General features: G+C 56.4%; 2 protein-coding genes across 15 annotated transcripts in view; one reads left to right on the forward strand and one right to left on the reverse strand.

Moving 5' to 3' along the window:
- The first annotated feature begins 44 nt into the window (after positions 1-44).
- ACAA1 (acetyl-CoA acyltransferase 1) lies at positions 45-11,940 on the forward strand. Of its 2 annotated transcripts, none has more exons than XM_077865812.1 (12): positions 45-245; positions 2,640-2,733; positions 3,687-3,744; positions 5,445-5,524; positions 5,811-5,853; positions 8,100-8,198; positions 9,121-9,201; positions 10,308-10,498; positions 10,642-10,821; positions 11,079-11,134; positions 11,245-11,390; positions 11,676-11,940. In XM_077865812.1, the coding sequence occupies exons 1-12, from the start codon at positions 162-164 to the stop codon at positions 11,749-11,751; spliced, it is 1,188 nt and encodes a 395-aa protein (XP_077721938.1). In that variant the 5' UTR covers positions 45-161; the 3' UTR covers positions 11,752-11,940. The 2 variants fall into 2 exon arrangements, with proteins under 2 accessions (XP_077721938.1, XP_077721937.1); XM_077865811.1 differs by lacking the exon at positions 45-245 and adding an exon at positions 2,257-2,448.
- A 168-nt stretch (positions 11,941-12,108) lies between these two features.
- Positions 12,109-14,775, reverse strand: part of DLEC1 (DLEC1 cilia and flagella associated protein) — a 76,141-nt gene continuing 73,474 nt past the window's right edge. For 10 of the 13 annotated variants that reach the window (XM_077865781.1, XM_077865788.1, XM_077865782.1 and 7 more), the window contains 3 exons: positions 13,791-13,952; positions 12,362-12,855; positions 12,109-12,279 (listed from right to left, as the gene is read on the reverse strand). In XM_077865781.1, coding sequence (XP_077721907.1) covers positions 12,156-12,279; positions 12,362-12,855; positions 13,791-13,952 — 780 coding nt within the window. In that variant the 3' untranslated portion in view covers positions 12,109-12,155. The remainder of the gene's footprint in view (positions 12,280-12,361; positions 12,856-13,790; positions 13,953-14,775) is intronic. The other 3 variants (XM_077865779.1, XM_077865778.1, XM_077865780.1) reach the window with 2 other exon arrangements.

Raw genomic sequence — 14,775 nt, forward strand, 5'->3', positions numbered from 1 at the left:
CTAGAGCCGTGGCAGGGGCCGGGGGCCCGGGGGGAGGGGGCGTCATCACACGACCCTCCCTTGGGACCTGTAGGAACTAGGGGCCTTAGTCTTTGGGAACTAGTGGAATCCCATCCTTTCCGTTGGGGACCTGGGGCGTTCATACCATACTGCCCTCGAGGATGGCGGGGAGGCGGCAAAGGAGGAGACGTCACCCCCACCCCCAACACCCATCCCTGGATCTCTGGGGAAGGCACAATCCAGAGGTGAGGTGGGAAAGAGTGATACTACCTTCTGTAGTGTGAGGCATGCCAGCCCTGCCTTTGAAAGGTGGGAAACCCTCTGGGGTTGGGGGTAACAGGGCACCCTAATCTTTGGTGTCTAGGAGAAACCCAGTAGTGTTTTCTGGGGTCTAGGGAAACACATTACCATTGGGAGTCAAGGGGGCATCTGGCCTTGCTCTTTAGGGTTGTGGGGGTGGGAGGTTGGGAAACACAGTCCTGGCCTAAGGAGCTCTGGTCTTTCATTCTGTAGGTATTTATTGATCACCTACCAAATGTCCAGCATGTTGCAGTCACTCCAGATACAAGGTCCCTCCCTGCCCTGGTGGAGACTCCAGCCTAGTGTGAAGGTGGGGACTAATTAAATAAACCCAAACCACTGTAAAATTGGTAAGAAGTGCATGGTACTCTCCCTAGATAGGCGGTTTGTCACATCTCTGCAACTTTATACAATCCATTCTCATGCCACACCAGAGTCCGCAATTCCCTCCGTGTTCTCGAAAAGAGAGCACATTTGCATCAGGGTAAGGCTCTGGGGCCTCTAGTAAACATGTAAGCCCCCCAGCTTGGGTACTGAGATCCAGGAGACACAGAGAAGACCAAGAAGGGGGAAGAGGAATTAAGAGTCCCCGCCTCCTTCCCAAGGAGGAAGTCGTTGGCAGGAAGGGGGTGGCAGTTGGAGCAGAAGGGGGCTGGCAGTGTCCTCTTCTTAGGTTTGGTAGCATGGGGTGGGCATAGTTACAGAGAAAATAGACCCGGCAATGGCGGACTTTATTTCAAGATACTGAAAGGGCTATTCAGGGCTTGGGTGGCTCAGTCAGTTGAGCTTCTGACTCTTGGTTTCAACTCAGGGCCAGGAGGTCAAGCCCCAGAGGGGATCATGCTCATTGTGAAATCGGCTTAAGTTTCTCTCCCTCCTCCTTTGCCACTCCCCCAGCTCTTGCACTGGAGCTCTCCCTCTCTCTCTCAAATAAATATTGAGAGAGGGGAGAAAGCCAGAGAGCACGAGTGAGGGGGGGGGGCGGGGAGGAGACTCCCCACTGAGCAAGGAGCCCTATGCAGGGCTTGATGCCCTGACCCAAGGATCATGACCTTAGCTGAAGGCAGACGCTCAACCGACTAAGCCACCCAGGCGCCCCAGTATGTAAAATCTTTTTTATAAAAGGGGTGGAGAGCGCCTGGGTAGTTCAGTCGGTTGAGTGTCTGCCTCCTGCTGAGGTCATGATGTCAGGGCCTTCTAAACAGGCAGAACGTGCTTGCGGGGGAAGTGGGGGGGGGAGATGCTCCAGGGATGGAGCCCCCGCCCCGACAGGGCTTCTCGCTGAGCCGGGAGCACGTTTCTCCCTCTCCTCTGCCTCTCCCCCAGTTTGTGCTGTCTCTGCTCTCTCTTTCTGCCAAATAAAATCCTAAAAAAAAAAAAGAAAGAAAGATGGGCAGCCCCGGTGGCTCAGCGCTTTAGCGCCGCCTTCAGCCCGGGGCGTGATCCTGGACACCCGGGATCGAGTCCCACGTCGGGCTCCCTGCATGGAGCCTGCTTCTCCCTCTGCCTGTGTCTCTGCCTCTCTCTATGTCTCTAACAAATAAATAAAATCTTTAAAAAAAAAAAAAAAAAGGAAAAGATATCGAAAGGACTGTTTAGTAGGCAGGACCGTTAAGTGGAAGGGTTTCCTGCCTGCATTTCTGGGCGGGGCTTCGGAAGGGTCTACCTCCTGGTTGGCCTCCTTAGCGCGACTCGGAGGGGCAAAGACCCTCTCCACCAAAGGGCGAGCCCCGCTTTAGGTGCTTTGGTTAGAGGCCGGGCAGGGGCGGGACCTGAGGCACACACGCCTTCTGCTTGGCTGAGCCGGGAAGCGCGAGAGTTGGAGGCGGGGCTGCGGGCGGGGCTGCGGGCGGGGCTGTGGGCGGGGCTGCGGGCGCGGGGCAGAGTGGCTTCCGCGCCTGCGCGGCGGCGGTCTGGGAGCGCCTGCGCAGTTCCGGGAGGGCGAAGGGGCCTACTGCGCCGCGACGCGAGATGCGGAGGCTGCAGGTGGTGCTGGGCCACCTGAGCGGCCAGCCCCCCTCGGATGGGGCGCCGGCGCCGCAGGCCGCGCGGTGCTTGGGCGGCGCTCCGGGGGCATCGGCCGACGACGTGGTGGTGGTGCACGGGCGGCGCACGGCCATCGGCCGAGGGGGCCGCGGCGGCTTCAAGGTGAGGCCCCAGGGTCCGGGCGCCGGCGGGGAGCCCACGGGCCGAGCTGGCTGGGGCCTGGCCCCTCGAGTCGGAGGCGGCGCCGCGCGCGAGCTGTGACCGCCGTGTCTCTGGGGTGGGCTGGGAGCGGGGCTCCTGGAACCCCGTGCGCTGCGGGCGGGAGCTCACGGTGTCCGCGCCTCCCGCTGCAGGACACCACCCCCGACGAGCTTCTGTCGGCTGTCATGACCGCGGTTCTGCAGGACGTCAGGCTGAGCCCCGCGCAGCTGGGGGATATCTGCGTGGGTGAGCACACTGCCCAGGCCCTGGGCTCGGTCCTCCTCGCCCTCCCCAGACACCTCCTCACCCATCAGGCACCTTCCAGGTGCTTTCACGGAGGAGAACGTCTAGGAACCCCTTGCGTGAATCTTTAGGCTACGTCCTACCCCTCCCGCCCACCTCCAGGCACCTTCTGCCCCCTCTCCCCACCCTTTGCCGCAAGCACGTTCTGCCTGTTTAGAAAGCAGCGCTCCCCGTGACATTCAAACCCAAGCTGCTGGCGCGGGGGGGGGGGGGGTTGCAGACACCGTAGGAGACAGGAGCCAGGGGTCTCTACTCATCCCGCCTGTGCCACCACAGAACAGACGGACCACCAAAAACCATGTAGTTCAGCCCCTCACAGATGGAAACACTAGGTCTTGGGAAATTTGCAGAGATTGGACCTGAATCCAGGGCCTCGTGACGTTCAGTCCAACCCTTTACCTCTACCCCTACTCCTCTAGCCTGGAAACAACAGAACATGGCCAGACTCCCATCACGTAGGTGCCACCCCTAGGTTGGGAATCACTGGTTCCACCTCTGAAATGCCATCAGGACTTGGCTGAGGATACTCAGAGCGGTGTGCATTTTCAGAAATTCATTTTCCTAAGTGATAAGACCTGCTTGTTTGACTGCAAGCTTTGCATTGCAGTCTTCTTTTTGTGTTTCCTTTAAAGGCAGGCAGCCAGGCCACTGTACCTTGATTTGGGAAAGCCGGGTGCATGGCAAGGGAGCTTGTGACTCTCGGGGACTGGGTTGATTTGTATGACCAGGATGAACTGCTGTATGACTGGCTCTTGGAAATTCCAGAGCCCCGAGGGAGCCTGCTGAGGGCATGTGTTGTTGAAGAAAGTTCTGGAATGTACCTTTTCTAGTATTCACAACTGTACCTTAGTGCCTAGAACACTATCTGGCACTGAACGAAAGTTTGTTGTCCACAGGAAATGTGCTTCAGCCAGGGGCGGGAGCAATCATGGCCCGAATTGCTCAGTTTCTGAGGTAAACTTTCCTACTTCTAGCTGTGGGTTGGCCATTTTGACTCTTGGGCAGTCCTAGGCCCCAGGAAACCCAGCCTATGAGTGGAAGAGGGTCAGGTTGGACACCAGACCTGTATGCAGCCAGGATTTTTGGCACCATTCTCTTGTGGACACTACCTTTCCCCTACTTTGGCATTGTCTTTTTTTTTTTTTTTTTCTTTTTCTTTTTCTTTTTTTTAAAGTAATCTCTATGTCCTGTGTGGAGCTTGAACTGGAACCCCGAGATCAGCTCTACCAACTGAGCCAGCCAGGTGCCCCTCCCCTACTTTGAAGGAAGGTTGCATTATCAGTGCTGAGCCAGGACAAACAGGGCCTTTGCAACTAGAGCAAAAGCTTTCTCTGGTTTGATGATTCAAAGTCAGCTTGTTGCTTTACCTTTGGTAAATATGGACTCTATCCTCTTTTGCCCAGCAATAACTAGGAGGGCACACTGAAAAGTGACTTTGAGCTTTTAAAATTTGGTAGAGCAAGCTGAGATATCCAAGGCATAGCATATCAGCAGAGACTTGGGGATGTGGCCCAACCCTGGAGTGAAGGGTAGCCCAGGAGGCGCCCTGGTAAACTTGCTGTCCTAAAACAAGGGAGGAGTTCTTAAATTACTGTCAGGTATAGGTTTAAGAACCACTTAAATCTATATACTCCCTGCTTCCTGAAGAAGAAATAATAGGAATTTTAGCCAGTGAAGGAACAGGGAAACTGACAAAACCTCTAGGGACCAGTAGAGGTTCAGACTGCTTAGCCTGGAGTTCAAGGACTCTCTCCATCTGGCTCCAGATTTAGCTTCCAGCCCTATCTAAGGTAGTAGCTAGGTAGTAAGGAGGAAGGAGACCTGGGAAGGGTTACATAGGCTGCATGGACTAGGAGGGCTTGAACTAGGACCTGAGAGGCCTTCAGCAGAGCCTGACCTGGGCACTAGCTCACGGGTTGCCAACCCTGGCTGCATACCAGAATCACCAGAACACATTCACCTCCCCCCTGAGGTTCTGGGTCCATGGTTCTGGGGAGGGCCTGGGGATTCTCTCAGGGTTTTGTACCCCTGGTTAGGGCAGGTTACATCAGGAGGGGTAGCCCCACCAGCTTCTAGGACTGGGACCAGTGTGGGAACCTAGGGGAACACACCCAAACAAAGGATGTTAGAATACTTGTACCTATCAGGGGTTCTTTGTCCAGCTGGACAAAGGCCTTCCAGAGAGAGTGGAAACATCAAGGGTTAGCCATATGGTTACTAGTAAGGCTGACAGTTTCTGGCCTTATGCTTGAGACTTGTTTTGTTCTGGTTCTCTGTCCCAGGAACAGATCCCGTTCTCTGTTTTTTGGAAGAAACGAATGTATAGTTTTCCTTTTTTTAATCTTCAAAGGGAGAGAAAGAAGGATTCCTGTGGTCCAGCCAGCTTTCCTTGCCTTTGAGCTGTTCTTGACCTTGCTTGAGGAGAATCACAGGAGGAAACAGCATGTGTTTGTGGGGCCCTGTGGAGCAAGTGCCTGCAGAGATGGGGTCTTCCCAGTATGGATCTGGCCTGGAGTGGGGACAGGGCTACTGGTTTGTTCCCCTGGTTTTTGCACACCTTGAGGGGGCAGTCCTATTGACCAGGAGCATAGGCCTGTTTTCCATGAGAGCCTGGCAGAGGAGAGGGGGCTGACTGTGATCTCACTTTGTTTCAGTGACATCCCAGAGACTGTGCCTTTGTCCACTGTCAATAGACAGTGTTCATCTGGGCTCCAGGCATTGGCCAACATAGCTGGTAAGTTTTGATGGGGTGGGTGCCCACTGCTACTGCCTGGCCTTGGTCCTGGCTCCATGGCTTTGGGTCAGAAAGGTCACGGTCTGCTGGGCAAGCAATAAGGATTTCTGAGAGGACTCTCTGGGGCCACAGAGTGAAGGAGAGCTCCTTGCCACTGCACTCAGCCTTTTCGGACACTTGGATCTGGGGCTGAGTCCCGTTTAGAGACCAGGAGGGGAAGACATGCCTCTGTTTCCAGAACAGGTAGACTCTGATAAAGAATGTTTATGAAATGCTTTTGTTGCAGGTGGCATCAGAAATGGGTCTTATGACATTGGCATGGCTTGTGGGTAAGAATTTCTTTCTGCCAGAGCTTACTAACTAACTTCTAACAACAAAACTAATTGTCATGTCCTGAGTTCTCAGAGGCCGTGATTACAGGTTTCTCCCCTGGCTCTTTTAGGCAGCTTAGAAGTAGCCTCCAGTTCTGAGTGCTCGGGAATTCCTCACATCTCTCAGCACTAGTAGGGAAAGGGAATTGGCTTTTAAAACCTTGCTTTCTTGGAAATTTGTCAGGCTGGAAAATGCAAGTATTTTGAGAAAATATAGCCGTTGGGTTTCCTTCTGTTGCCCTTGTTGATTTCTGATGCTAGTGAGACATTGCAGGTTTGGTTCCCTAAAGCCAGGGACAGTTGCCTAATATATAACTAGTCTGTTCATTTTACGGGGCTATCAGTCCCCTTGTCCCTCTCCTTGTTACCAAGGTGGAAACTTGAAGCTGCCTGCTGGGCTCTGAGGGGCATGGTCAGATCTGTGGTTTGCTCACTGTCAGCTGTGGCTCTGTCTTTAGCTGTAAAGCCACAGAAGGCTTAGTAGGCAGTGCCTCTGGGGAGAGGACAGGCCCTGAGGCCCAGTCTGGTGTGGGCATCTGTTGTGGAGAGGCAGGCCCAGCCCAGGCTCTGGCAGGCTCTGTGAGGCGAGTGCCCCAGGGTTTTGACACCTTCTCTCTGCCTTTCATTTCCTCTTTGTAGCTTTTTTTTTTTTTTAAATATTTATTTATTTATTCATGAGAGACCCAGAGAGAGAGGCAGAGACATAGGCAGAGGGAGAAGCAGGCTCCCTGCGGGGACTGGATCCCAGGACTCTGGGATCATGCCCTGAGCCAAAGGCAGACAACCACTGAGCCACTCAGGTGTTCCCTGTAGCATTTCTCGATTGGAGTGTTGTTGGGCCGCCTCGGGGCTGTGCTGCCTAGCACTGTGTTTGTCCATAAAGCCGGAGACCACACTGCAGAGCCTTCTGCCAGGGAAGAGCCCCTGCCAGTCTTCCCTTTGATTTCTGTCATGTTCCTTACTTGAGGAGGGAGAGGTGTGGGTTACTTGAAGAGGAGGCTGGAGCCTTCAAGTTCTTTAGAGGGCACCTGAGTCCCCAGGCAGGTTAAAGACTATGTTTTTAGAGTATTGAGGGTTTGGGCCAGGACTGTCTCCTATAGGCTTTGATCATGAAGAACAGCCCAGGACATCCTGGTTGGGAGTGCGCTCTGGGGCCAGACACCTAAATTTGGATCCCTGCTGAGTGACTATGGACAAGCTATTCAGCTCTCTGGGTCTCAGTGTCCTCATTTATAAAATAGGGATAGCTACCTCAGTTCTGTTAAAGTTGATAAAACTAAATGGAGTAATAGCAGCCACCACGCTGGGACTAGGTCATGTGACCGACACTGCTGAAAGCTCTCTAATATCTGACAAGATTTTCAAATAGTACAGGGTATGTGAAAAGAATTCAAAATTACATGTTATTCCTTGAGGCCTTATGTTTCTGTATCCCCTTGAGGGTCTTTTTTTTAAAGATTTATTTGAGAGAGAGTGAGTGAGTGAGCAGGTATATGCGTCTGTGCCCCAGCTGCAGGGGAGGAGCAGGGGGAAAATGAAAGAGAAACCCAAGCAGACTCTGCACTGAGCTTGGTGCTGGACTTGGGGCACATACAAGGAACAATGGCAGCTGTGTGCCTGAGGTCATGATCTGAGCTGAAACCCAGAGTTGGAATGTTTAACTGACTCTGCCACCCAGGCACCCTGCCTTGAAGCAGATCACAGTTTAGATTACAGCTCTAAACTGTGATCTGGCCTTCCTCTGAGCTCCCAGCACCTCCTGGTCAGTGCAGGTCAGATGCCCTCTGATCTATGGCTTTTAAAATATTTGGCTCTTCTACCCTCTGAACCTGTGGTGTCTGAGGGCAGGGCCCAGGCCTCCTGGATGTGCTTCCCCCCACTAGGCAGCTTTCCTTGGGAACTACTGATTGGCTGGCTACAGGAGCATTTGTGTTAGGGAAGCATAGCCTTGCCTGGGAGTGTGGACTATGTGGACTCCCTGGGAGTGCTTTGTCCTGGGGTGGAGGTGACCTCAGCCACCCTGCACCCCCAGCTCTGCCCTGCTGGCCAGTGCCCTGCCCAGGGTTCCCAGATGGTCTGCTGGATTTCCCAGGGCCCCCTGACTATTTCCCAGCGCCCCCTGACTATTTCCCAGCACTTGCCAGTTGCACAGCTATCCCTGGAGGGTGCCCTGAGAGTGACTCCCTCCTCTGCTGCCTCCTCAGGGTAGAGTCCATGTCCCTGGCTGACAGAGGAAACCCTGGAAATATTACTTCACGCTTGGTGGAGAAGAAGAAGGCCAGAGATTGCCTGATTCCTATGGGGTGAGTGTGTCCCCTCAGCTCCCTTCCTGGCCGGGAGCAGAAGCACAGACTTGGATCATCTTGTGGCATCTGGCCTTTGGGCTTGTTCTGCTTTGATGGGACATGGGGATGGCATCTGGCTGCTCCCAACTTCCCTTTCTTGAGGCTTCCAGGTCCTCTGCACCTCTAGGTTTCCAGCCATGGCCCAGCCTGTCATTTCCACCCTGAGGAGCCAGTCGCACAGGGAACAATGGCAGCTGCGCGCCAAAGCCTTGGAGGCTTAGAAACATGGGAGTGGAAGGGCTTTGAGATGTAACATCACAGTGCAACATCACAGTGCCTTGCATTTGCTCAGCGCCATTGCTCTGCAGCCAACATCGCTGAGCCTCTGGGCCATCCCCCAAGTCCATAAGCAGAGAGTCCTGGCTCCCCTGAATGTGAGATTGAGGCTCAGAGAGGGGCAGTGTCCTGGTTGCATCCACATCCAGGAACCCTGTCTCCCAGGGAAGCCTCTAAAGCCAGAGCCCAGGTTGGAAGGCCTACCTGTGGCTCTGGGTTTCCAGCGTGAGGACAGGCTCTCTTCACAGCAGAAAGCCTGTAGATAGCCTTCCCAGGGGCCTATGGGGACCCTCCTCTCCCCACACCAGAGTAGCTTTCCTCACGGCATAGGAGTAACCAATTAGTGTCCCCAGCTGTTCCCTCATCTGCCCCGCTGCTGGGCTGGTCTTTCTGGCATACAAGCTTCTTAGGGTCCAGCCAACCCTGCTGCCTCCCTCTCTGCCCCCACACTCCACCCTGAGTCATCTATCTCCGTGGCCTGGACTGGCCCTCCTGGTCTCTACCTACAGCTGCAGGGACCCAGAGTTGGAGGCACAGCTATGCAGCCTGGCCCAGGCCCGAAGGCTGTTTGGCATGTCCCCACAGTGTGCTGGTTTTGTTTTAGGATAACTTCAGAGAATGTAGCTGAGAGATTTGGCATTTCACGGGAGAAGCAGGATACTTTTGCCCTGGCTTCCCAGCAAAAGTGAGTGCTGTTTGGGATAGGGTCTCTAAGGGGCGGGATTAAGTGGCCTCAGGTGGAGCTGCCCTTAGGCTACAGGTGGGCCAGGGAGTGGTTTCCAAGCCTAACTGCAGTCTCCCTCCAGGAGGGAGAGGTGGGCAGGGACTGGGGAAGTGCTGGAAGCGTGCTGATAGTTCTTCCATGTCCTATCACTGTCTGTTTACCCTGAGTGTCTCCTTAGCTGGGCTTCTTTTCCCCATCTATTCATGAGATGTAACAAGAATCAGGACTCTTCTCTGATTGTCTGTGGTTTGGCGATTAGATATGGCAGCCCTAGGCTTCTCTGGATAGCCTGGATCGTGGGGCCTGCACTGCTGGGGACCCTGGCATCCCAGCTTCCGGACCCCTCTTGGGTCTGGGTAGCATTAGAAGACCCCCCGGGGCTCAGGCCTCTGGACATGGGCAGGCTGAGGTTGGCCAGCCCCAAATGCCCAGAGGACAGGGACAAAAGAAAGGATTGGGCTTCTCAGAGGCAGTGGTTCTTAGACCCTTGGGGTTAAGGAAGCATTTGAAAATTTGCTGAAAACTATGGAATCTTCGCCAGGGGAAACCCCTGGGCACTGACATCTTGCATATAAGTGCAAGGATCATCTTAATGCTTGTGTACTGTTTAAATACTAAGATTCATTAAGTAATTTAGTGCCTATCATTTTAAATGAGTAGAACCCGGGGAATAGTTGAAATTGAGCCATTGGGATGGAACAGACAAGTTGGTAGAACCCAGCACAAATGTTCCTGGGGCTGTATGTTCAGTTTGGCCCAGAGAACTGAGCAGGCTCAGTCCCTCTTGGGTGAAGGGCTCACCACATCTAAATCTCCCCCTTCCTTCAAGGTTGGGATTGGCCAGGATTTGAAAATAGGAGCTTGATGGTGAAGAAGGCCCATGAGGCCTCAGGCTCCCAGGCTGGGGGAGAAGGGCCCACAGCAGTCCCTTAGAGCTCCCCCAAGGCAAGCATGTCCCCCTGTTTAGCAGCCTGAGAACGTGGTGCGTCTGCCCCTGGAAGGAAGGGACCCCTGGAAGGAAGGGAACCCCAAGGGAGCCTGAGCCTGGCTGTCCATGGTGCTGGCAGGGCGGCCAGAGCCCAGAGCAAGGGCTGTTTCCAAGCTGAGATTGTGCCTGTCACCACCACGGTCCATGATGACAAGGGCGCCGAGAGGATCATCACCGTGGCCCAGGATGAGGGTATCCGCCCCAACACCACCATGGAGGGCCTGGCCAAACTGAAGCCTGCCTTCAAGCAGGGCGGCTCTACCACGGCTGGTGAGACTGGGCTGGGGGAGGGGCAGGAGGGGCTGCGTCCATCCCCCGTGTTCTCTGGGAGCCTGGAGCCCCCAGGCACGGTGAACAGGTGGACCACCTCCGCCCTGCTCCAGGGCACCCTAACCCCCGCTGTTTGCCTCTAGGAAACTCTAGTCAGGTGAGCGATGGGGCAGCTGCCCTCCTGCTGGCGCGGAGGTCCAAGGCAGAAGAGTTGGGCCTTCCCGTCCTTGGGGTCCTGAGGTCCTATGCGGTGGTTGGGGTCCCACCTGACATCATGGGCATTGGGCCAGCCTATGCCATCCCTGTAGCTTTGCAAAAAGCAGGTAAGGTGGATCCTTCACAATCTATATCTGTATCCCACTCCTGCCTCGTGCTGTTACCAGTGGGGTGGGCGAGGTCATGTGAATGCTGCAGAGGGAAGGTGGGTCAGGCTAGCACCCCTACCCCAAGCCCTTCCTGACCTTACAGCTGGGACCCTTGTGGATTTGCCTTTAGGCCATGGATAGGATGGGGCCCTGGGGAGACAGAGTCCTACCAGGGGTCCACTGGGTCAGCTCAGGTCTTTCCCCCGTGCCGACAGGGCTGACGGTAAAGGACGTGGACATCTTTGAGATCAATGAGGCCTTTGCAAGCCAGGTAAGCTTTTCTTTCTCACTGTTGCCTGGGTCTTGGAGAGCCGAGTTGGAGCCTGTGGGCACATGGTACGGGGTGGGGGGAGCTTTAGCTGATGCTCTGCCTCCTTTCAGGCTGTCTACTGTGTGGAGAAGCTAGGACTCCCCCCCGAGAAGGTGAACCCTCTGGGGGGTGCAGTGGCCTTGGGTCACCCATTGGGCTGCACTGGAGCTCGACAGGTCATCACGCTCCTCAATGAACTGAAGCGCCGTGGGAAGAGGTAAGGCTGGCTGGCTGTGGGGGTGTTCTGTGGGGTGCCCAAGCCAGGGTAGTTGAGGGGGAAGCACACATGCACACACTCAGCTGAAGACACGGGGCCATGACCCCTGTTTTCCCTGGGAACCAGCGAGGGTGGCACCCTGGCCTGCGCCAAGTACCTGCCACCCTGAGTGTGGGCTTAGGTGGGCAGTCTGGGAACTGTATGCCCAGAGATCTGGGGAGAGCTCGGTGGTGAGGCCTTGGCTGGGTGAAGGTACCAAGGGCAAACACAGTCTTGCTTCCACAGGGCGTACGGGGTGGTGTCCATGTGCATCGGGACCGGGATGGGAGCTGCTGCTGTCTTTGAATACCCTGGAAACTGAGTGAGGCCCCGGGCTAGGGGCGCTCCCTGGCTCTGCTCTGGTGGTGGTGGCGGCACTGGGACTAACATGAGCACTGGTGACACAGTACAGGAGTGGCTGAGGTACAGAGCTGCCCTCTGCCAGGTCACCCAGGCCACTGTGTAAGTCCTGGGAGTGAGGAATGCAGCAGACAGTAAATATGTATTCTCATCTTGGTGGCTGCAGTTTTTCCCAAGGGCCAGTTCTGGCTGTCACTGGTCTTGCCTCTGGCCCAGCTCGGTGCTTGGGCAGAGAGCACTGTAAGGGAGTCCCTTCCGGCCCATGAGCTGCTTGGAGGTCTTCAGCATGCACCCCTGCACAGCAAACCTGTTCCTTAGCTCTGGGTCATGTTTTATTTCCAAAGCTGGAGGGCTGAGGGCAGAGCCTCAGAGCTGGTGGGGTGACATGTATCTCTCATCATAAGAGCCTCGGCCCCGGAGCCGTAGGGTGCAGGCCTTCTCGCCAAGCATACCTTCCACCACCAGCGTGGACTCATACAGCTCACTGCTCCTATGGGGAGTAGGGGTCAGTTACCAAGGGGACTCTGGGCCAGGACCTCTGGCTTACAGGCAAGGCTGGGAGGGGCTGGTACCTGGCAGTGAAGAAAACTTGGAGGGTAATGGTATTTGGGGGGCCATTGACCAGTCGTGCCTCCAGCAGCCCACTGTTTGGAGATACCCTGAAGGCTGCAAGGTCCTTATCTGGGTCCTGCTGGCCTACACCGAGGGAAGGGGGCACACAGGAGCCTGGGCAGCTCCATGTGTTCCCCCCACACTTACCCCACCTCATCCCAGGGGTGCACCTCGGGTCTGGCCCAGGGCCATGAAGCAAGGCCACCCTGGGATCACTTGGGATTTGGGAACCAGCCTTCTCTGCAGGGCCTCCCACGAGGTGCCAGCCTGCACAGGAAGTGGGGGGCAGGCCCAGCCTACCCATCAGCACAGCCCAGTAGCTCCGACAGCCGCTCAGGTTCATGAGGTAGACCTCCCGGACCCGTTCCTGGTTCACAAAGCAGGTCCCGAAGTCCACCCAGCTGGTGGAGAGCTGCAGCTCGGGCACGGCCACGGTGGCTCTCAGGGGCACCACCTAGGGGGACAGAGCCTGTGGTGTGGGGCCCCTGCCCACTCCTGCTGGGCTCCAGGCCAGGGTCTCAGGGACACGGGGCCCTCTGACCCCAGGTACTGCAGCTTCTGGGGAGCCCACGGGCAGCGCCTCGGTGAGCAGAAGGGGGCTGGGCGCCAGCAGCTGAAACCAAGGCTGGTGGGGGTCTGCAGATCAAGGGCCCAGAAGATGCCCTCTGCTCTCCCTGCCACCCCCTGACGGTGAAGGACATGGCCATCTTTGAGATCAATGAGGCCTTTGACCATCAAGAGGCCAGTGATCCCCCCAACCCCCTGCCCTGTTCAAGCCCTGGTTTCTGCTCCCTGCTCAGGCCTCTCTCTTCCTCCTCTTCCCCCATCCCGTGGGGGCCCCAAGGCCCAGCCCCCTGCTCCTGCTGGGGCCCATCTCACCTCTTCTCTTAGCCTCAGGCCCCACCTGTGCACTGAGTGGTCCTAGCTCCTGGCGGTCCCCCCACATCACCCTCAGGCCCTGCCTCAGCCTACCCCACCTCTGGGCCCCAGCAGCCACCCAAGGACCAAGCTGGAGGGCCTGCCTGGTCACAAATGGATTCTTCCTTCTGGCTTCCCTGGAATCCACCCCTGAGGCTAGTCCTTTTTGTTCCTCACCTGTACCTTCCAGCTGGGACACTTCACATGCCACCTGCTCTGGGAAGCCTTCCCTGTTTCCCACCCTACAGTACCTCACCTGGTTCTGAGCTGAGGTAGGTAAGGAGAGATGATCCTCCTTTCTCCATGTGTGTGTCCTCATGGAGGGTCCTCTTCCAGGGCAGACGGGGCCCTCAGGACATGGGCCGGGGCTCCTCTTGTTTCTGAAGTCTTCTTCGGGGTCTGTCCTCTGACCCCCGAGAACAGTCTGGCCCGGCTGCACCCTCCTCGGTGTGGGGCGGGCCCGGGACTCACCTGAGTGGTGTGGTTGGCGTACTCCAGGAGCAGGCTCTGAGTAAACACCATCTCTTTCTCCCCGCTGGCATGCTGCCGAATGTCCACCCCGGGCAGCATCTGGTCAGCCGGGAGCTTCTGGTAGGAGAGCAGCTCCAGGGACAGTGAGAAGGACACGTTCACCTGAGCAGGCGCAAACAGGGCTGTCAGCTCCGGCTGCTGCAGACAGGCACCCCCGCCCCTCACCCCAAGCTCCGTCCTCCTCCCCTCCACGGCCCCCAGCTGCCCGGCAAGGCCCCAGCTTGGCCCCTGACACGACCAGCCCAGCAGTGCGCCTGCCTCCTCCTGGTGCCCCTGCCTGGGGCATTCGGTCCATAGACACTGGCCGTGCTCTGTGCCCTGCACCTACTAGTCCTGGGGATGGGGCCTCAGGAGCCAAGGACCTTGGAGGAGACCACAGGAGCCTGGGCGGCTCCATGCGCAGCTCCATGCGCAGCCCCTGACCTTACATGCAAACCATCCCTTACCCCTTGGCAGGATCAGGGCTATGGGTGTGGGATGAAGAGTACGGAGAGGTGGAGACTGAGGAGGGGTGGCAACAGGGTGTGGGGGCTGGCTGGTCAGAGAGGGGCCAGGGAGGAGGATGCCAAGGCCTGCTTGGGCAAAGGGTGGGAGGCAGTGGTATTTGCAGAGATAAAATGCTCCCACCAAGAGTGGAGGCACAGGTGTAGGCAGGACAATGGAGAATTGAGTTTGGGTTTGAATTCTGGTCAGGACCGGATGCCTGGGTTCCATCAGTGCACGGAGGGTCAGAGGTGGTACTGTTACGAGATGTCTTCTCTCTGAGAGCCCTGCGGCTCCCTGAGGCACTTTAAGAGGACCTTTACTTGGTGACAGTGTGTAGTTTCATGGGCGCTCTGGTAGAAGAGGACTTTGGGCTGTGCTTTGGGGCTGTCCCTCAGTTTACCTCTGAAGAAGGGAGCAAGTGCTAAGTGAGCCGAGGGGG

Source organism: Canis aureus, chromosome 22 (genome assembly GCF_053574225.1).
Source record: "Canis aureus isolate CA01 chromosome 22, VMU_Caureus_v.1.0, whole genome shotgun sequence".
NCBI classification, from domain to species: domain Eukaryota; kingdom Metazoa; phylum Chordata; class Mammalia; order Carnivora; family Canidae; genus Canis; species Canis aureus.